This window comes from Loxodonta africana, chromosome 9 (assembly GCF_030014295.1).
Source record: "Loxodonta africana isolate mLoxAfr1 chromosome 9, mLoxAfr1.hap2, whole genome shotgun sequence".
Classification (NCBI taxonomy): domain Eukaryota; kingdom Metazoa; phylum Chordata; class Mammalia; order Proboscidea; family Elephantidae; genus Loxodonta; species Loxodonta africana.
The window spans coordinates 13,441,955-13,464,453 of NC_087350.1; the positions used below are offsets into that span (position 1 = coordinate 13,441,955).

General features: G+C 39.8%; 1 protein-coding gene and 1 long non-coding RNA gene across 3 annotated transcripts in view; one reads left to right on the plus strand and one right to left on the minus strand.

Moving 5' to 3' along the window:
• The window catches only part of LOC135232415 (uncharacterized), a 62,646-nt gene that overhangs the window by 25,747 nt on the left and 14,400 nt on the right, over nucleotides 1-22,499 (plus strand). Inside the window, exons 4-5 of one of the 2 annotated variants that reach the window (XR_010322927.1) lie at nucleotides 19,291-19,911; nucleotides 22,155-22,212. This is a non-coding gene — a long non-coding RNA (uncharacterized LOC135232415). The remainder of the gene's footprint in view (nucleotides 1-19,290; nucleotides 19,912-22,154; nucleotides 22,213-22,499) is intronic. The other variant, XR_010322928.1, reaches the window with a different exon arrangement.
• On the minus strand, nucleotides 867-2,299 carry LOC100655962 (transforming protein RhoA-like). Its single transcript, XM_064291048.1, has one exon. It carries the CDS (start codon nucleotides 2,171-2,173, stop codon nucleotides 1,754-1,756), a length of 420 nt encoding a protein of 139 aa, XP_064147118.1. The 5' UTR covers nucleotides 2,174-2,299; the 3' UTR covers nucleotides 867-1,753.

Below are 22,499 nucleotides of genomic sequence, written 5' to 3' on the forward strand. Positions count from 1 at the left end.
CATGTGGTTCTTGTCCTTTGTTTTATTTATATGATGTCTTACCTTAATTGTTTTTCTAATGTTGCACCATCCCTGCATACCTGCTATGAATCCCACTTGGTCAGGATGAATTACCTTTTTGATATCTTGTTGAATTCCATTGGCTAGAATTTTGTTGAGGATTTTTGATTCTAAGTTCATGAGGGATGTTGTTGTTGTTAGGTGCCGTCAAGTTGGTTCCGATTCATGGTGACCCTATGCACAACAGAACGAAACACTGCCCGGTCCTGAACTATCTTTACAATCGTTGTCATGGTTGAGCTCATTGTTGCTGCTACCGTGTCAATCCATCTTATTGAGATCTTCCTCTTGTCCGCTGACCCTGTATTCTGCCAAGCATGATGTCCTTCTCCAGGGACTGATCCCTAATGACATGTCCATACGTTTTCTTCGTATATTGTGCGTTCCTCATTTTCATAGTAGTTGAATTTATTTCTGCTGAGTCGTTATGTTTTTCTTGGTTTTTATTTTGAAATATGGAATGGTTAGACTTCTTTGTGGTTATCTTAATATTTACCCCTATTTTTCTAAGTAAGAACCTAACTTGTATCGTCCTATATCACCTTGTTTTCCTCTCCATATGGAAGATCTATGCCTCCTGTATTTAGTCCCTCTTTTGTGATTTTTGTAATCTTTTACATAATGACTTCAATGATTCCCTGTTTTGAGCATTTTTTTCTTTTTTAAATTAATCTTATTTGGTTTTGTGTTTTCCCTATTTGAGTTGATATCAGGATGTTCTGTTCTGTGACCTTGTGTTGTGTTGGTATCTGATATTATTGATTTTCTGACCAAAGAATTTCCTTTAGTAATTCTTTTTTTTTTTTAAAGGAATTTTCCATCTGACTTTATTTTCAAATACACTTTCTTTTTTAAAAAACCAATACACTTTCTGCAGAGATGACAAATATCAGTATTAGGAAATCCAATTATACAAAAAATAGTACCTCTAGTCTGGGGTAGATATATTTATTTTTGGTAACATACGTTCAGTGGCACTAATTACACAGTAACTATAAGGTAACTAACATGACCACAGAAGTGTAACTTTGCCACAGCTGCGTGGACTTGGTCCTTTCCGACTGAGCACATTTTCAAAAAACTGGATGCCCACTTCAGAGCTATGCTAGTGAGACCCATTTAGGAGGAGTGTCCTGAAGTGGAGACTCACCAGAATATCTTGCAGCTGACAGGTAATAGGCAGGACATGTTAGTTAGAAAGTAGTTAGAGCCTAATTCACAAAAGTTACCAACTTTTTTTCTTTCTAGAAAGAAGCAAGAAGTTAAGAAATTCCTTGAATTAGTGCCTGGTGTGTCAGGTGGGAGTGCAGAGGAGGGCTGTTAGAGCAGTGTCAGAGGGGCCCTGGTGGGCCAGAGGGGTTGGACATCATTAATAATCATGGTTGGCTTCTAAATACGGGTAGCAAGATGACTTCTGATTTGTAATCTTAGGTAAACTATAGATAAATGAAAAAGGCAAGTAATCATACACTAAGATTAATAAACTGCACTTCAAAATTAACCGCATGAGGGCTGTGCTTGCAGCGAGCTTTCACAAGACAAGGCACCCAGATTTTTTCTTCCCACGTCTGGCTTGCATAGCCGCTCTCATGGCCATTTCAAAAACCTCCCTCACTCCCTCTTTGGTATTTGCTGAACACTCCATGTACACAAAAGCACCAATCCTGTTTGCCATATCCCTGCCTTCTTCAGGTTATACTGGCTCCTGATTCATCTTGGCTAGCTCCCACCTTGTGTGCTCATCATTCCGCAGATCCTTCTTGTTCCCAACGAGGAGGATGGGCACATTGGGACAGAAATGCTTGACTTCTGGGGTCCATTTTTCTGGGATGTTTTCTAAACTGTCAGGGCTGTTGATGGAGAAACACATCGATATAACATCAGTGTCCAGGTAGGAGAGGGGCCTCAGACGCTCATAGTCTTCTTGCCCAGCTGTGTCCCACAAAGCCAACTCTACCTGCTTTCCATCCACTTCAATATCTGCCACATAGTTCTCAAACACTGTGGGCACATACACCTCGGGGAACTGATCCTTGCTGAAGACTCTGAGCAAGTAGGTCTTGCCACAAGGTCCATCACCAACAATCACCAATTTCTTCACGATGGCAGCCATCACTTACAAATGTGCTGCGAGATGCCCAGCGAGTGTGGCAGAAGTTCTACAAAGTACCTTGAACTTCTCAGATGAAAGGCACTTTGGTGGCGACTCCGAGTCCGGCCTCTTCGTGAGGAGGACTCCGCTCCGTGAGTCACGAGCTCAGAGGCACTGGCTGGTCGCTGAGGAGGCGGTGGCTGACTAACGAGAGAGCTGCGGAAGGACGGCAGGCGGCGGGCGGGGAGCTCGAGCGAGCGAGGGCGGACGGTGGTGGGAGGGCAGGAAGCGATGCCTCCTTTAGTAATTCTTGTAGCTTTGGTTTGGTTTTCGTATACTCTCTAAGCTTGTGTTTATCTGTAAATGTTTTAATTTCACCTTCATATTTGAGAGAAAGTTTTGCTGGATATATGATTCTTGGCTGGCAGTTTTTCTCCTTTAGTGCTCTATATATGTCATCCCATTGCCTTCTTGCCTGCATGGTTTCTGCTGAGTAGTCTGAACTTCTTGATTCTCCTTGGTAGGTGACTTTTCTTTTATCCCTGTCTGCTTTTAAAAATTTCTCTTTATTTTTGGTTTTGGCAAGTCTGATGATAATATGCCTTGGTGATTTTCTTTTTGGATCAACTTTGTATGGGGTTCGATGAGCATCTTGGATAGATATCCTTTTGTCTTTCACGATGCCAGGGAAGTTTTCTGCCAACAGATCTTCAACTGTTCTTTCTGTATTTTCTGTTATCCCTCCCTGTTGTGGAACTCCAGTCACATGCAAGTTATTCTTCTTGATAGAGTCCCACATGATTCTTAGGGTTTCTTCATTTTTTTCATTTATGTGATTTTCTTCAACTATATTGGTGTCAATTGCCTTATCTTCCATCTCCCCTACTCTGCATTCCGATTCCTCAATTCTGCTTCTCTGACTTCCTATTGAGTTGTCTAATTCTGTAATTTTACTGTTAATCTTTTGGACTTCTAATGCTGTATCTCTATGGATTCTTGTAGCTTATTAGCTTTTCCACTATGTTCTTGAATAATCGTTTTGATTTCTTCAACTGCTTTATCAATGTGTTCCTTGGCTTTTTCTATAGATTGCCTAATTTCATTTCCGAGGTCATCTCTGATGTCTTGAAGCATTCTGTATATTAGTTTTTTATATTCTGCATCTGGCAATTCCAGGATTGTATCTTCATTTGGGGAAGATTTTGATTCTTTAATCTGGGGATTTGTAGAAGCAATCATGGTCTGCTTCTTTATGTGATTTGATATCGACTGCTGTCTCCAAGCCATCTAGAAGATATTATAACGATTTATTTTATATTTGCTCACTGAGTCTTATCTTCTTGTTTTGTTTCAATGTACCCAGATTGCGCTGTCTTGATCGTTGTAGCCTTTGAATCATTTATGTGCTATTACCAGCTGGTTTGAGCTGTTACCAGATATATAAGCCTAAGAGTCCATTCACTATTCTTGAATAGAATCAGCTTAAGTGTTCTGATTTTGGGTCACCAAGTGTGTGGTGTAGACTGTCACCTATTAACTTAGAGGAATAGTGGTGATAGTTGTGTGCACCAGATTCTAGTAGCAGCAGGGGGCACACTCCAAGGAGGGCAGGATGCTGACAGCATTCCCCCATGTGCCAGTGAGGTAGGAGTGTCTCTATTCCTAGAGCATTTTGGTGGGTGGGCTCTGCAGCTGTACCTTAGGTACCCAATGCTTGTAACTCTAAAGATTGGTAGGCGTCACTATTCTCAGACCCCTTTAGGAGGTGGCTAGGTGGTTTGGGTGGAGCTTCAACCCTCAGTTCCCCACTGTGGATCAGTGAGGGCTCTGTTTAATAGGTAGAGAGGCATCAGACCTTGAAAATTTGTCTTTCCACTTCTCTGCTGCAACAATTACAGTCAGATTTCTATCAGAATTGCCTTTGCATTGTAATAGCCACCTTGTTCCCTGTAGGGATGAAAGCCAAGGACTGTGGATCTCATATTCTTGGCTGGACCTGGTTCTGTATTTTTATTCCAGTTTAGGGAAATCAGGGAAGAATTTTTTCCCCCTGGTTGTCAGTTGCGGCTTCTCTCAGGCCAGGGGAAAGGCTTAGGGAAAAGAAAAAAAAACCCTCAGAACACTTCACTCTCTGGCCCAGGAAATTCCAATGTTAATGAAGCCAGCTGGGGCAGGGAGGGGAGGGATCAGATAGATAGGAGACAGTAGCCATGGGAAATATAGACAAAGTTACTTATCTTGCTTGGTGATGACTGTTTTATCTGAGATTCCAGAGGGGCCTGTAGCGTGTGTGCGCTGGCTGGGTCGAGTTTGCCCCCTGAGGGTCAGGCCTGTGTCCCGTGCTTGCACCATCTCATGAAGCTGTGCTCAGCTCCTCTGCGCTTAGTCCAAAGCCCAGCGTCAAGATTTTCTGACTGCAACAGTGGCTCCAGGCTCCAAAAACAATCGCTGCTTCTCCGTGGTTGCTAGTTCTCTTGTCAGCAGCGTCCATGTGCAGCCTGCACTGGCTGAGCCTCTACCAAGGTTACTCCAGAGGTTTAGGGGTTAGGGCTGTGTCCCATGCTTGCCCCATCTCAGTAAGCTGCAATCATCCCCACCACTCTGGTACCAGGGAACCATGAGGGCTCAAGGCTATGGCGCAGGACGCCGGTTCCAGAAACGGCCACTGCTTCAGGGCACGGTTTTCGCTTCCCTGTCACTCAGGTCAACTCTTCAGTTCTGTGTTTGATGATCCGGCTTTGTACATTGTCATGTATATGATCAATTCACTTGTTTTTCCAAGTCTTTGTTGCAAGAGGGATGCACGGTAGTTCTACCAAGTCAGCCATCTTGGCCCCGCCTTCTCCTTTTCTAATATTTTCTATTTGCTTTCTTCTGGTGGCTGAGGATTTCTTTTGTTGCTCTCTTTCTATTTGTTCAAGTTGTAGGGATAATTCTTTGATTTTGGCCCTTTCTTCTTTTTGGACATGTGCATTTATTGATATGAATAAATGAGCACTGCTTTCTCTGTGTCCCAAAGATTCTGATAAGAAGTGTTTTCATTCTCATTGTATTCTATGAATTTCTTTATTCCATCCTTAATGTCTTGTATAACCCAGTCCTTTTTGAGCAGAGTATTGTTCAGTTTCCAAGTGTTTGATTTCTTTTCCCTGCTTTTTCTGTTATCGATTTCTATTTTTATGGCCTTATGGTTAGAGAAGATGCTTTGTAATATTTCAATGTTTTGGATTCTTCTAAGGCTTGCTTTATGACCTAATACGTGGTCTATTCTAGAGAATGTTCCATGTGCACTAGAAATAAAGTATAAATGGCTGCTGTTGGGTGGCATTTTGATCTTCCATGTCTTTATTAAGCTTCTTTCTGGATGTCCTGTCCTTCACCGAAAGTGGTGTGTCGAAGTCTCCGACTATTACTGTGGAGCTGTCTGTCTCACAGTTCAATGCTGTTAGAATTTGTTTTATGTATCTTGCAGCCCTGTCTTTGAGTGCATAAATATTTAATATGGTTATATCTTCTTTGTATATTGTCCCTTTAATGATTATATAGTGTCCTTCCCTTTCTTTGATGATGGATTTAACTTTATAGTCTCTTTCGTCAGAAATTAATATTGCCACTCTCGCTGTTCTTTGACTGTTGTTTGCTTGATATATTTTTTTCTATACTTTGCGTTTTAGTTTGTATCTCTAAGTCTAAGGTGTGTCTCTTGTAGGCAGCATATAGACGGATCATGTTTTTTAATCCATTCTGCCGCTCTTTATTGGTGCTTTTAGCCCATTTACATTCAGCGTAATTATGGAATTTTTTAAGAATTGAGTGGTATCGTTTTGATGTGTTTTTTTGTGTATTGTTGACAGTTTGTTTTTCCCACTTAATTTTATGTGCTGAGTAGATTATCTTTATATATTCTCCTTTCCTCATATTTGTTGTTGTTCATTTTGTTTCTGCTGGGTCTCTATTTTTTCTTGCATTTTATTTTGAAGTGTAGGATAATTTTTCTACTTTGTGCTTGCCTTACTATTTACTCCTATTTTTCTAAATGTTAAAAAAAAAATGTTAACTTACCTTTTATTTCTTGTATCACCTTTTCTTCCATTCCATATGGAAGATATATGACTACATTTCTTTGTCCCTCTTTATTGTTTTAATGTAGTCTTCTTTTACATAATAACATTGCTGTTTCCCTGTTTTGAGTGTTTTTATAATCTTGATTTATTTTTGTGGTTTCCCTGTCTGGGTCGACTTCTGATTGCTCTGCCCAGTGTTCTAGTCTTGGGTTGATACCTGATATTATTCCTTTTCTAATCAAAGAACTCCCTGTAGTATTTCTTGTAGTTTTGGTTGGGTTTTTATGAAATCCCAAAACTTCTTTTTATCTGGAACTGTCCTAGTTTCACCTTCATGTTTGAGAGACAGTTTGGTGGATATATGATTATTGGCTGGCAATTTTTTTCCTTCATTTTTTTATATGAGTCATCCCACTGCCTTCTTGCCTGCATGGTTTCTGCCGAGTAGTCAGAGTTTATTCTTATTGGCTCTCCTTTGTAGGTGACTTTGCGTTTATCCCTAGCTGCTCTTAAAATTCTCTCTCTATCTTTGGTTTTTGCAAGTTACATTATACAATGTCTTGGTGACTTTTCTTTTAAAATCTACCTTATGTGGAGTTCAATCAGCATCTTGGATAGATACCTTCTTATCTTTCACGCTATCAGGGAAGTTTTCTGCCCACAAATCTTCAACAATTCTTTCTGTATTTTCTGTTATCCCTCCCTGTCCTGGCACTCCAATCACTTCTAGGTTATCGCTCTTGATAGGGTCCCACATGATTCTTAAAGTTTCTTCATTTTTTTAAAAATTCTTTTATCTGATTTTTCTTCAAATATGTTGGTGCCAAGTTCTTTATCTTCAAGATCAGAAATTCTGCCTTCCGCTTGCTCAATTCTGCTCCTCTGACTTTGTATTGAGTTGTCTACTTGTGTAGTTTTATTGTTAATCTTCTGAATTTCTGATTGCTGTCTGTCTATGGATTTTTCCAGCTTATTAAATTTTTCATTATGTTCCTGAATCATCTTTTTAATTTCTTTAACTACTTCCTCTGTGTGTCCCTTGGCTTGTTCTGCATACTGCCTGGTTTCCTTCCTGATGTCTTGTAGGGTTCTGTGTATTAATCTTTTGCATTCTGCCTCTGTTAATTCCAGGAAGGCACTTTCTTCTAAAAGATCCCTTGATTCTTTGTTTTGAGAGCCTGTTGAGGTGCCCATGGTCTGTTTCTTTATGTGACTTGATATTGACTGTTGTCTCTGAGCCATCTCTAAGTTATTGTATTAGTTTATTTTATGTTTGTCTATTGTGTCATTGCGTCTTGCTTTGTTTTGTTTTGATATGCCCAAATGGGTTGCTTGAGTGAGCTAGCTTGACTGTTTTTGTCTTTGGAACTCTGATGTCCTGCCCCCAGATGACTAGAGCTGTTATCAGGTATATCAGTCTAGGAGTCCATTCACTTTTATTGTATGAATGCAACTCAGGTGTCCAGGTAGATGATCATCAAGTGCGTGGTACAGACACAGTTCTACAGTCTTTGAGGGGCAGGGGTGATGGGTGTCGGCATCGGTATCTGGTTACAGCAGGAGTTCATGCTCTGAACAAAGCAGGGGGCTGAGAATTATCCCCCAAGTGTGTCTGAGGAAAGCGTGTCCCTGTTCCCTATAGCATACAGGTAGGTGAGTTCTGCAGATGGACAATGGGCACCCAATGTTTTTGGTTGTAATAACGGAGAGGTACGAGTTATCCTTGGACCCTTGTCGTGGGTGGCTGTGTGATGTGAGTGGAGCCACCAGTCCTTAAGCCCCTGATGTGGGTAGGTGAGGACCTTGTTTGATAGGCAAAGCAATGTCAAACATCAATTACCGCCCCCCCCCCCGCCACTGCACAGCTGAAATCGTTGTAGTCTGCCAAGAAGAGCCTATTCTCCTGAAATAGGCCTATATAGGTCCATTCACAGGGGAAAGGTACTCAAAGTCCGTGGACTGTTTATGCTTGGAGAGGAGCCGCTTCTGTCCTGAGTTAACCCGGTTAGTGGAGCTGGTAAATTATCTTTCCCCCAGTTGCAAATTTATTCCTTTTCCAAGGCCAGGAAATTGACTCTAGGTGCTGAACAGGGCTTATCTCAGGCCCAGGGAAATCAGCCACTGAAGCCAGCTTGGTGGGTGTGGATGGTAAAACATATGCAAGTACTTTGCTTTTGCTGAGAGTGCTGTTCTCTGGTTCCGGAGGTGTGTGTAGGCCATGTGGCTGGCTGCTTCTCCATGGGGAAACTGCAGCTGAAAGCTTGTACCAGCCCATGGCAGCCACTCCCAGGAATGGTGCCTGAGGGCTCCTGGTAATTCAGGTTTGGTAACTCCTGTGTGCTTCTGAACCGTCTCTTCCTCCACCTACCCCTCAGTTCATTTTCTAACCTTGACTTTGATGTTTGGGCTGCTAGCTTGTCATAAATATACTCATTTCACTTTTTGGGGGGGATCTTTGTTGTAAGAGGGTTCGCCAGAACTGCCACAACGATCTGTCTATTCTACCATCTTGACCTTCCCCCCCAAGTTTCTTTTTTGTGTCTGTCATTTCCTACATTCTCTTTGGCTGTAGCTAAGTAGAGACCAATAGTTGTATCTTAGAAAGCCATTATCAAGTTTTTAAAACCCCAGATACTACTCAGCAAACTCGGACGTGAAGTATAACTTTAGGAACTCTGTTATGCCCGTGTACCCAGATGTTCTACTAGACTCTGGTCCTAATACTTCAAATCCGGAAAACCAATCCCATGAGGTGTTTGATTATGTATAAGAAATGTTCATAAGACTGCCCTGTATATGATTTATTATATATATATGACTATGTGTGCATACATTCCCGTAGATGTATATGCATAAATATATTCACGTATATATACACTTATGTGTACTTATACATATAAATGCCTACCTGAATACATATATAATATCTGTTATATAAACCCAGTGCCGTCAAGTCGATTCCGACTCATAGCAACCCTATAGGACAGAGCAGAACTGCCCAGTCAATACCAACATGCAAATCAATACCAACATGAGATACCATTTCACTCCCACTGTGATGGCTACAAGAAAAAAGTCAAAAACAAAAAAACTGGGAAAATAACAAGTGTTGGAGAGGATTTGGAAAAATTGGATCCCTCACCCGCTGCTGGTGAAAATTCAAAATGATATAGCCATTTTCAAAACAGTCTTGTGGTTCCTCAAAAAACTGCTGGCAGAGCTGCCATATAACCCAGAAATTCTATTCCACGTATTTGACATAGGGATCTGATAGAAGTGACGGGAACAGACATATGCACACCTATTTTCACCGCAGCTTTATTCACAATAGCAAAAAGATGGAAACAACTTAACTGCCCATCAATGGATGAATGGATAAGTAAAATGTGGTACATACATACAATGAAATACTACTCAGCAATACAGAAATATGAGTTTCCTAAACTCCTTGGAACATGGTAGAACCTGGAGGACATTATCTTGAGCGAAATAAGTCTGTCACAATAAAAGAAATATTCTATATTATCACATTTATGAAATGTTATGAACTAATAAAAATATGCAGAAAATAATGTGTTTACCAGAGTTGGGGTGGAGTGAAACAGAAATTCACTCTCTAGAGATTACACACCGGTTACTCTTGGTGATGGGAAAGGTAACACCAAATGAGAGTGAAGTGCACACAGCTTGACATTGGCAAACCATGTGAGTAAAATGTACACAAGGAAAAAGAATTTGTTGGTAATAGCATGTAACGTATAATTTTAAAACACAAGCAAAAACGACCAAAAATATATATGCGGGTATATATATATAATAGATTGGAAACCCTGGTGGTGTAGTGGTTAAGTGCAATGGGTGCTAACCAAAGGGTCGCCTAATGACGCTGAGCATCTCTTCACGTGTCTGTTGGCCATGTGAATATTCTCATTGGTAAAATGTCTGTTCATGTTCTTTGCCACTTCTTAATATGATTGTCTTTTGGTTATGAAGTTGTAGAAGTTTTATATATTTTAGATATTAGACTCTAATCACTTATGTAATTGCCAAAGAATTTTTCCCAGTCCGTAGGCTGTGTCTTCCCTATTTTTATTGAGTGTTTTGATGAGCATAAATATTTAACTCTTATGAGGTCCGAGTTATCTATTTTGTTTTCTGATGCTTGTGCGTTCATTATTGTGTTTGATTATCTATCATTTGAAAACCAATCATGTCCAAAAGGTTTGCTTCTCTATTTTTTTCATAGAACTGCGTGATTCTAAATTTAAATTTAGCTCCTTGATCCGTATTGATTCAGTTTTTGTGTATAGTGTGGGGTATGGATCTTGTTTCATTTTTCTGTTTGTGGAAACCCAATTTAGCCTGCACCGTTTATTGAAGAGACTATTCTTTTGCCAATGAATGGATTTGGCTCCCTTATTGAAAACCAATTGACCATAGATGTTTGGATTTATTGCTGGATTTTCAATTCTGTTCCTTTGGCCTGTGTGTCTATGTTTAAACAAGTACTAGGCTGTTTTGATTTACTGTAGCTGTGTAATCTGTTTTGAAGTATGAGGCCTGCTAATTTGTTATTTTTCAAATTGCTTTGGCTATTTCAGTTCTCTCATTTTCCCATAGAAAAAGGAGGATTCTTTTTCCATTTTTGTAATGAATACTATAGGAATTTTGATTAGGATTGTGTTCTATCTATAGGTCACTTTGTGTATTATTGACATCTTGACTATATTAAGTCTTCCAATCCATGAGCACAGAATTTCTTTCCATCTATTTAGGTCTTCTTTAAGATCTTTCAGCAGTGTTTTATACTTTTCATTGTATAAATAAGGCTTTTGTATCAATGGGTACATTTATTCCTATATGTTTTATTTTCTTAAACGGTATTGTAAAACAACTTGTTTTCCTTCCATAAATATTTATTTTGGAATAAAAATTTCATAAATTTTTATTCGATTTCATAAATTCTAAGGGTGCAGCTTAAGCCATTCCACCTGGGTGGAGCAAGAACCTAGGGAAAGCAAGAAGCTCCTTTCTGTGACCTGGTTCTCAACTGTCCTGTTCAAGGGAACAAGTAAATTTCGGGCAAAACATTGGTGCCTCAACATTTCTTGTGAAATGTCTATATATTAAATAAATGCATCAAGAAAAACTGTATGACAGTAAATATAGTAGGGAAAACTTTTGGAACGGCATCAGGAGAAAGTATGCCCTACAGCATTTCCACATCTAAAATTCTTTGGTTGTGCAGTTCTGTAATGGAACTTTCAAAGTAAATAGGAAAAAGAAACAGTATTTTTTGAAAGCCTATTCAGAAGAAGAAATGAATGTGGTGGGGAGAAATTTCAATAACGCCTCTTTATACTGACAAGTGTGTCAAGTCATTATCTATTACATTCTGAATAAAGGTAATTTTGGACAGGTCTTCAGGATTTGAAAAGCACTCTCGTTTAAGCACAGAAAAATCTGTCAAGGAAAATTCGGTCAAGTTCCAACCTCGGAGCTCGCTTCTCTTAGGTCTTCCTTGTTAACATAAGAAACATGTCAACCAACCTTCATGTTGAAATGGCACTCATTAGTCCAGGAAGTGAGTGATTTTGCTGAATTGACTAAAAACCAACCGTTTATTTGTAGTGTCCTGTCATGAAATCATGCTTGACTTGCAAGCATGATAGGTTGAGGATGCAAGAGATTGGCCAAGATCAGCAAAACCATCCTTCTAATGATCTGTGTGTATATAAAATTTCCAGTCACGAGTATTACATGTTTGATTGAGATCGTTAACTTGTGTGCCACTTCTCCATTTGTATCTGGGACAATTTACATTATTTCTAATTCTGCAGAAAGTTAGTGTGGGTGTGTAATCCTTTGCTAGTGCACATCTGCGTGTGCATTTGAGGCTGTAAGGTGCTGTATGTGTGTTTCCATCCTGGAGGAGTGGAGGGAGTGTCAGTGGGTGCTTTAGGAATGTGAGGTACGTGTGTATATTAATAGGCCGTGGTGGGGGTCAGTGTGTGTACTTGAGGAGATGAGAAAGTTTTGTATTTTTATTATGACTTAAAACATATTTTATTACAAAATAACCCCTCAGAATATTTTTGTTCCCTTGCGGATATAAACATGTAGGCACTCTGTTTATTCCAGAGCATGGGAAACATCGTTCTATAACCAGTTTTCTGGATTAAGAACAAACACTGCCAATCTTTTCCATGTCAGTAAATGCAGGTCTCTTCACATAGGTTTGCAGTGCACTTTCTTTTTGGCTTAAATCAGCAAAAACTTATTTTGCTTTTTATTTGAAAAACAAATTAGTGTGCTTTAAGTGAAAGTTCACAATCAAGTCAGTTTCCATACAAAAACTTATACACTTTGCTTTGTTACCCAAGTTACCCTCCCTATAATGTGGCAGCACACTCCTCCCCTCCACTGTGCTTTTCCCGTGTCCGTTGATCCAGCTCCTGTCCCTCTCTGCCCTCTCATCTCACCTCCAAACACGAGCCAGCCACTTAGTCTCAAGGATCTACTTGAGCTAAGATGCACACTCCTCACCAGTACCATCTTATGTCTTATACAGCAGTCTAACCTTTGGCTGAAGAGTTGGCTTAGGGAATGGTTTTAGTTTTAGGCTAACAGAGTGTCTGGGGGCCATGTCTTCTGGGGTTCCTCCAGTCTCAGACCATTAAGTCTGATCTATTTACTAGAATTTGAGTTCTACACCCCACTTTTCTACTGCTCCATTAGGGACTTATGTTCCTTGTTAGGGTGGTCATTGGTGGTAGCCAGGCACCATTTAGTTCTCCTGGTCTCAGACTGATGAAGTCTCTGGTTTATGTGGCCCTTTCTGTGTTTTGGACTTATATTTTCCTTGTGCTTTAGTGTTCTTTATTCTCCTTTGTTCTAAGTTGGTTGGGACCAATTGATGCATATTAGGTGGCCTATTTTTTTTTTATTGCTAGCTTTAAAGACCCCAGAGGCTACTCACCAAAGTGGGATGCAGAACATTTTTTTAATAAACTTCATTATGCCAAATGACTTAGATGTCCCCTGAAACCATGGTTCCCAGACCCCTCCTCCTGATTCTTTGTCCCTTGAAGTGTTTGGTTGTATTCAGGAAACTCCTTCGTTTTGGGTTTAGTCCAGTTGTGCTGACTTCCCCTGTATTGTGTGTTGCCCTTCCCTTCGCCTAAAATAATTCTTGTCTACCATCTAGTTAGTGAATACCCCTCTTCCTCCCTCTGCCCTCATAACCAGCAAAGAATGTTTTCTTCTGTGTGTAAACCTTTTCTTCAGTTCTTATAATAGTGGTCTCATACAACATTTGTCCTTTTGTGACTGACTAATTTCACTCAGCATAATGCCTTCCAGATTCCTCCATGTTACGAAATGCTTCACGGATTCATCAGTGTTCTTTATTGATGAGTAATATTACATTGTGTACATATACCATAATCTATTTATCCATTCAGCTGTTGATGGACACTTTGGTTGCTTTCAACTTTTTGCTATTGTAAATACTGCTGCAATGAACATGGGTGTGCTTATATGTGTTTGTGTAAAGTCTCTTTTTTCTCTAGGATATATTCCAAGTAGCGAGATTGCTGAATCACGTGGTAGTTCTATTTCTAGTTTTTTAAGGAAGAGCCAAATAAATTTCCAAAGTGGTTAAACAATTTTACATTCCCACCAGCAGTGTATAAGTGTTCCAGTTTCTCCATAACCTCACCAACATTTATTATTTTGTGTTTTTTGTATTAACGCCAGCCTTGTTGCAGTGAGATCGAATCTCATGGTAGTTTTCATTTCCATTTCTCTAATGGCTAATGATGGTGAGCGTTTCCTCATGCCTCTGTTAGCCACCAGAATGTCTTCTTTAGTGAAGTGTCTGTTCATATCCTTTGCCCATTTTTTAATTGGGTTATTTCTCTTTTTGCAGTTGAGTTTTTGCAATATCGTGAATTTTTGTAGTCTGTGTAGGTAGTCTTTTTACTCTTTTGGTGAAATCTTTGGATAGGCATAGGTGTTTGATTTTTAGGAGCTCCCAGTTATCTAGTTTCTCTTCCGCATTGTTTGTAATGTTTTTTATACTGTTTGTGCCACGTATGAGAGTTCCTAGCGCTGTCCCTATTTTCTCTTCCGTGATGTTTATCGTTTAGATTTTATATTTAGGTAGTCTTTGATCCCCTTTCAGTTAGTTTTGTGCATGGTGTGAGATATGGCTCTTGTTTATTTTTTTTGCAAATGGATATCCAGATATGCCAGCACCACTTGTTAAAAAGACTATCTTTCCCCCGTTTAACTGACTTTGGGTCTTTTTCAAATATCAGCTGCCCGTATGTAGATAGATTTATGTCTGGATTCTCAATTCTGTTCCATTTCTTTATGTATCTGTTGTTGTACCAGTATCAGGCTGTTTTACCTACTGTGGCAGCATAATGGTTTCTAAAGTCAGATACAGTGAGGCCTCCAGCTTTTTTGTTTTTTTTCTCAGTAATTCTTTACTTATCCTGAGATTATTTCCCTCCATATGAAGTTGATGATTTGTTTCTCTATCTCATCAAAAAGTGTCAATGGAATTTGGATGGGTATTTCATTGAATTATAGATGGCTTTTTTTTTATTATTATTATTTTTGGTAAAATAGACATTTTTACAATGTTGCACCTTCCTATCCATGAGGAAGGTATCTTTTTCCACTTATGTAGGTCTCTTTTGGTTTCATGCGGTTGTGTCTTGTAGTTTTTCTTGTATAAGTCTTTTACATCTCTGGTAAGATTTATTCCTAAGTATTTTATCTTCTTGGGGGCTAATGTAAATTGTATTGATTTGCTGATTTCCTCTTTGATGTTCTTTTTGTTGGTGTAGTGGAATCCAACTGATTTTTCTATGTTTATCTTGTATCCTGAAACTCTGCTGAACTATTAGTTTAGTAGTTTTTTTGAGAATTCTTTAGGGTTTTTTGTGTATATGATCACGTCATTTGCAAAGAGAGATACTTTTACTTCTTCCTTATCAATCTGGATGTCCTTTATTTCTTTATGTAGCCGAATTGCTCTGGCTAGGACCTCCAGCAGAATGTTGAATGAGAGTGGTAATAAAGGGCATCCTTGCCTGGTTCCCAATCTCAAGGGGAATGCTTTCAGACTCTCTCGGTTTAGGATGATGTTGTTGTTGGCTGTGTTTAACTGGCCTTTATTATGTTGGGGAATTTTCCTTCTATTGCTATTTTCCTGAGAGTTTTTTTTATCATGAATGGGTGTTGAACTTTGTCAAATGCCTTTTCTTCATCGATTGATAAGGTCATGTGGTTCTTCTTGTCTTTTGTTTTAGTTATATGATGGATTACATTGATTCTTATTCTAATGTTGAACCATCCCTGCATACCTGGTTTGAATTCCACTTGGTCGTGGTGAATTTTTTTTTTTGATACGTTGTTGAACTATATTGGCTAGAATTTTGTTGAGGATTTTTGGATCTAAGTTCATGAGGGATATAGGTCTGTAATTTTGTTTTTTTTTTCGTGTCTTTACCTGGTTTTGGTATCAGGGAAATGCTGGCTTCATAAAATGAGTTTGGGGGTATTCCGTCCTTTTCTGTGCTCTGAAATACCTTTAGTAGTAGTGGTGTAATTCTCTGAAAGTTTGGTAGAGCACTGCAGTGAAGCCATCCAGGCCAGGTTTTTTTTGTTGTTGTTGTCAGGAGTTTTTTGATTACCTTTTCAGTCTCTTCGTCTGTTATGGATCTATTTAGTTGTTCTACCTCTGTTTGTGTTACTTTAGATAGGTAGTGTTTTTCTAGGAATTCATCCATTTCTTCTAGGTTTTTGAAATTTGTTAGAATACAATTTCTCATAGTAATCTCATATGACTCTCTTAATTTCAGTTTGGTCTGTTGTAATATGGCCGATCTCATTTGTTATTTGGGTTATTTGCTTCCTCTCCTGTTTTTCTTTTATCAGTTTGACACTGGTTTATCAATTTTGGTAATTTTTTCAAAGAACCAGCTTTTGGTCTTGTTACTTCTTTCAATTGTTTTTCTGTTTTCTATTTCCTTTAGTTCTGCTCTAATTTTTATTATTTCCTTTCTTCTAGCGCTTGAAGGTTTCTTTTGTTGCCCTCTTTCTATTTGTTCAAGTTGTAGGGATAATTCTTTGATTTTGGCCCTTTCTTCCTTTTGTATGTGTGCATTTATTGATATCAATTGACCTCTGACCACTGCTTTCGCTGTGTTCCAAAGGTTCTGATAGGAAGCGTTTTCATTCTCATTGTATTCTATGAATTTCTTTATTCCATCCGTAATTTCTTCTATAATCCCAATCTTTCTTGAGCAGGGTATTGTTCAGTTTCCTAGTGTTTGATTTCTTTTCCCTGCTTTTTCTGTTATCGATTTCTACTTTTATGGCCTTATGTTCAGAGAAGATGCTTTGTAATATTTTGATGTTTTGGATTCTGCTAAGGCTTGCTTTATGACCTAATGTGTGGTCTATTCTAAAGGATGTTCCATGTGCACTAGAAAAGAAAGTATACTTGGCTGCTGTTGGGTGGAGTGTTCTATATATGTCCGTAAGGTTGAGTCGGTTGATTGCAGCATTTAGATCTTCCATGTCTTTATTGAGCTTCTTTCTGGATATCCTGTCCTTCAGTGAAGGTGGTGTGTTGAAGTTTCCTACTTTAATTGTGGAGCTGTGTGTCTCAGTTTTCAGTGCTATTAGAGTTTGTTTCACGTATCTTGCAGCCCTCTCATTGGGTGCATAAATATTTAATATGGTTATATCCTCCTGGTATATTGTCCCTTTAATCACTATATGCTGTCCTTCCTTATCTTTTGTGGTGGATTTAACTTCGAAGTCTTTTTTTTTTTATTGTATTATATATCCAATTTATATAAGTTACTTTTTCTTATTTTTTTTATAATTTTTATTGTGCTTTAAGTGAAAGTTTACAAATCAAGTCAGTCTCTCACACAGAAACCCATATATACCTTGCTACACACTCCCAATTACTCTCTCCCTAATGAGACAGCCCGCTGTCTCCCTCCACTCTCTCTTTTCATGTCCATTTAGCCAGCTTCTAACCCCCTCCACCCTTTCATGTCCCCTCCAGGCAGGAGATGCCAACATAGTCTCAAGTGTCCACCTGATCCAAGAAGCTCACTCCTCACCAGCATCCCTCTCCAACCCATTGTCCAGTCCAATCCATGTCTGAAGAGTTGGCTTCAGGAACGGTTCCTGTCGTGTGCCAACAGAAGGTCTGGGGGCCGTGAACACCGGGGTCCTTCTAGTCTCAGTCAGACCATTAAGTCTGGTCGTATGAGAATTTGGGATCTGCATCCCACTGCTCTTCTGTTTTGCGTATTGCCTGATCTCCTTCCTTATGTCTTGAAGAGTTCTGTATATTAATCTTTTGAATTCTGTATCCGGTAATTTCAGGAAGGCATTCTTATCCAGAAGATCTTTTAATTCTCTGTTTTGACACCTTGCTGAAGTGATCATGGTCCGTTTCATTATGTGGTTCGATATTGACTGTTGTCTCTGAGGCATCTCTAAGTTATTGTATTAGTTTATTTTATGTTTGCTTACTGTATCCTAGTTTCTGGCTTTGCTATTTTTTTGATATGCCCAAATGGGTTGCTTGAGTGAGTTAGCTTGATTATTTCACCTTTGGGGCTCTAACATCCTGTCACCAGATGGCTAGAGCTGTTATCATGTATATGAGTTTATGAGTACATTCATTGTTCTTGTGTGGATTCAGCTCAGGTGTCCAGGTAGCTGGTCATCAAGTGTGTGATACAGGCTCTGTCCTACAGTCTTGGAGGGGCAGGGGTGTTTAGTGTAGGTAGCAATATCTGGTTGCAGCAGGGGGTCAGGGTGTGAACAAGGCAGGGACCTGAGAACCGTCCCCTGAGTGTATCTGAGGAAAGCGTGACCCTCTTCCCTATTGCATGCAGGTGGGTGGGTTCTGCAGACAGACCGTGGGCACCCAGTGCTTTCGGTTGTAAGGACTGGGAGGTACCAGTTATCCTTGGACCCCTGTTGCAGGAGCTGTGTGTCCTAAGAGGGGCCACCAGTCCTTAGGCCCCTGGTGTGGGTAGGTGAGGATTCTGTTTAGTAGGCAAAGCTGTGTCAAATATCAAACACCCACCTCTCCACTGCATAGCTTAAACAGTCACTGTCTGCCAAGAAGGGCCTTTTCTTCTGGAAAAAGCCCAGACTGGTCCATGCAGGGGGGAAAGTTATTCAAAGTCCACAGACTGTTTATGCCTGGACAGGAGCTGCTTCTGTCCTGAGCTGCCCAGGTTAGTGGAGAGGGCAAATTATCTTTTACCCCTGTTGTGAATTTATACCTTCTCCAAATCTGGGAGTATGGGTCAGAGTTCTCAAATGGGCCTATCTCAGGCCTAGGGAAATCAACAGCCACTGAAGGCAGTTTTGGGGCGGAGGGCGCAGTAAAATATATGCAAGTACTTAGTGTTTGGCAAGAGCGCCGTTCTTCTCTGGTTCCTGAGATGTGAGTAGGCTGTGTGGCTGGCTGCTTCTCCCGGAGAAACCTGTGGCCAAACGCTACCACCAGCCCACTACAGCCGCTTCAGGATATGGTGCTTGAGGGATTTCAGCGATTCAAGTCCTGCAACTCCTCTCTGTTTCTGAACGGTCTCTCTCCCCCCATGCCACTTAGTCCATTTTCTAACTTTGCCTTTGATGTTCAGGACTCCTAGCTTGTCGCAAATATACTCATTTCACTTGATTTTTCAGGTCTTTGTTTTAAGAGGGATCTCCAGAAGCATCTGGCTATTTTGCCATCTTGGCCCTGACTCTGTGCCGTTTTCATCTTTTTGCTGTTGTGAACAGTGCTGCAGTGAACATGGGTGTGCATGTATCTATTTGTGTAAGAGCTCTTATGTCTCTAGGTTATATTTCAAGGAGCTGAATTTGTGGATCATATGACAGTTCTATTTCTATCTTTTAAGGAAGTTCCAAAATGATTTTCAAAGTGGTTTTACCATTTCACATTCCCACCAGCAGTGTATAAGTGTTCCAGTCTCTCCACAACTTCTCCTACATTGATTATTTTGTGTTTTTTAGATTACTGCTGTCTTTGTTGGGGTAAGGATGGATCTCATTGTACTTTCATCTGCATTTTTCTGAAGGCTAATGATCATGAGCATTTCCTCAGGTATGTCTTAACTTCCTAAATGTCTTCTTTGGTGAAGTGACTGTTCATGTTCCTTGCCCACTTTTTAATTGGGTTATATGTCTTTTTGTTGTTCAGGTTTTCAAGTATCTTGCAGATTTTGGAGATGAGATGCTGATCAGATTTCTTGTAGCCAAAATTTTTTTCCCACTCTGTACATTGTCTTATTACTGTTTTGGTGAAGTGTTTGGACGGGCATAAGTGTTTGATTTTTAGGAGCGCCAAGTTATCTAGTTTCTCTTCTGGTGTTTGTGTCATGTTAATAATGGTTTGTGTACTGTTTATGCCGTGTATTAGGTCTCCTAGTGTTGTCCCTGTTTTTTATTCCATGATCTTTATCGTTTTAGATTTTATATTTAGGCCTTTGATCCATTTTGAGTTACTTTTTGTGCATGGTTTGAAGTATGGTTCTTGTTTCATTTTTTTGCAGATGAACACCCAGTTATGCCAGCACCATTTGTTCAAGAGGCTGTCCTTTCTCTAGTGGACATTGGACCTTTGTCAAATATCAGGTGCTCACATGTGTAGGGATTTATTTCTAGATTCTCAGTTCTGTTCCATTGGTCTATGTATCTGTTGTCGTACCAGTACCAGGGTGTTTTGACTACAATGGTGGTGTAAAGATTCTAAAATTAGGTAGTATGAGGTCTCCCACTTTGTTCTTTTTCTTCAGTAATGCTTTACCTATCTGAGGCTTCTGCTCTTTCCGTGTGAAATTAGTGATTTGTTTCTCCCTCTCATTAAAAAATGCCATTGAAACAGGGGTCATGAATCCTTGTATCTATAGATCACTTTGGGTAGAATAGACATTTTCACAATGTTGAGTCTTCCTATTCATGAGTAAGGTATGTTTTTCCACTTATGTAGGGTCTTTCTTGGTTTCTAGCAGTAGTGTCTTGTTGTTTCCTTTGTATAGATCTTTTACGTCTCTGGTTAGATTTATTCCTACGTATTTTATCTTCTGGGGGGCGGGCTATAGTGAATGGTATTGATTTGGTGATTTCCTCTTTGACATTCTCTTTTTTGGTGTAGAGGAATACAACTGATTATCCTATATTTGTCTTATATCCTGATACTTTGCTGAACACTTCTATTACTTCTGGTAGTTTTCTTGTTTATTCTTTAGGGTTTTCTGTGTATAAGATCATATTATCTGCAAATAGAGATAGTTTTATGTCTTCCTTATCAATTTGGATGCCCTGTATTTCTTTTTCTAGCCTAATTGCTCTGGATAAGTCTTCCAGCACAATGTTGAATAAGAGCGGTGCCAAAGGGCATCCTTTTCTGGTTCCAGTTCTGAAATGGAATGCTTTCAGACTGTCTCCGTTTAGGATGATGGTGGCTGTTGGGTTTGTATAAATGCCCTTTATTAGGCTGAATAATTTACCTTCTATTCCTATATTGCTGAGTGTTTTTATCATGAGCGGATGTTGGACTTTGTCAAATGCCTTTTCTGCAGGAATTGATAAGATCGCATTTTTTTGTTTGTTTGTTTTATTTATGTGATTGATTACATTGATTTTTTTTTTTTTTTAATGTTGAACCATCCCTGCATACCTGGTATGAATCCCCCCGGGCATGGTGAGTTTTTTTTTCAATATATATTGTTGAATTTTATTGAGGATTATTGCATCTAATTTCATGAGGTCCACTGGTCTATAGTTTTCTTTTTTGTGGTGTTTTTACCTGGTTTTGGTATCAGGGTTATGCTGGCTTCATAGAATGAGTTTGACAGTGTTCCCTCCTTTTTAATGCTCTGAAATACCTTTACTAGTAGTGGTGTTATGTCTTGTCTAAAAGTTGGTAGAATTCTCCAGTGAGGCTGTCAGTCTCCCTTTAGTGTTTCTTATAATTTTGGCTTGGGTTTTTGCAAATTCCCTAAACTTTTTTTTATTGGAAATGTCCTAACTTCGCCATCATTTTTGTGAGACAGTTTTGTTGGGCATATATTCTTGGCTGGCAGTTTTGACCTTCAAGACTTTATATAAAGCCCCATTACCTTCTTGCCTGCATGGTTTCTGCTGAGTAGTATGAGCTTAGTCTTGTTGACTCTGATTTGTAGGTGACTTTTCATTTATGCTTAGCCACTCTTTAAATTCTTTCTTTGTCTTTGGTTTGGGCAGCTTTGATTATGATATATCATGGTGACATTCTCTTGGGATGTACCTTGTATGAGGTTCAATGAGCATCTTGAGTGGATATCTTCTCATCTTTCACAATATCAGGGAAATTTCCTTCCAACAAATCTTGCACAATTCTCTTTGTGTTCATCCCTCCCCCACCTCCAGCCAGATTATGGGCACCGAGTGCTATTGGCTTTAAGGAGTAGGAGCCAGCACTTATTCTTCAACCCCTGTCATGGGTGACTAGGTGGCATGAGTGGAGACACCCGTCCTCAGGTCCCTGATGTGGGTAGGTGACGATCCTGCTTAATAGACAGAGACATGTCAAATGTCATGAACTTTCCTCTCCACCATATAGTCGAAAGAGTTGAAGTGAGGGTTCAGGTATATACCCTGTTGTACTGTGCTAATGAGGGCCTACACTGTTGAAATGGGCCCACACACATCTATGCAGAGGTGAAAAGCATTCAATGTCTGTGGACCTCTTATGCATGTGCCTAAGCAAAGGAGCTGTTTCTGCCCTGAGTTCTCAACTTAAAAGATCCAGCAGATCATTTTTCCCAGTTTTTGAAATCATTCCCTCTCCAATGCCAGGAGAATGGCTCAGCGAGCATGATGGATCTTTCTTTCAGCCCAGAGGATGTGGCAGTCTCTGAAGCTGGCTTGGACAGAATATGGAGCAGGAAGGAGGTAGGTAGATGGGAGAGAGGTTTTTCCCAAAGGGGTGCTTTTTGATCTGTGGGGTGTGTTACACGCATGTACATATCTTTTGCCAATTGAGTACCACTTTTCACTGATTCTGGAGGTGGGAGTGGACTCTCCATCCCTCGGTCTCTCCCGATTTGGAAAACATGTCCCAAACGCCATTGCTTGCCTCACCGCTGACACCACCCGGTCTTGGCCTGCAGGGTGATGGTTCCCACTGGGTCAGGTCTGGAAACTCCTCACTGCTTCTTAAGTGTCTCTCATTCTGCCTG

Excerpts from the sequence above, each read along its gene's own strand:
- LOC100655962 (XM_064291048.1), bottom strand. The coding sequence starts at position 2,173 with ATGGCTGCCATCGTGAAGAAATTGGTGATTGTTGGTGATGGACCTTGT.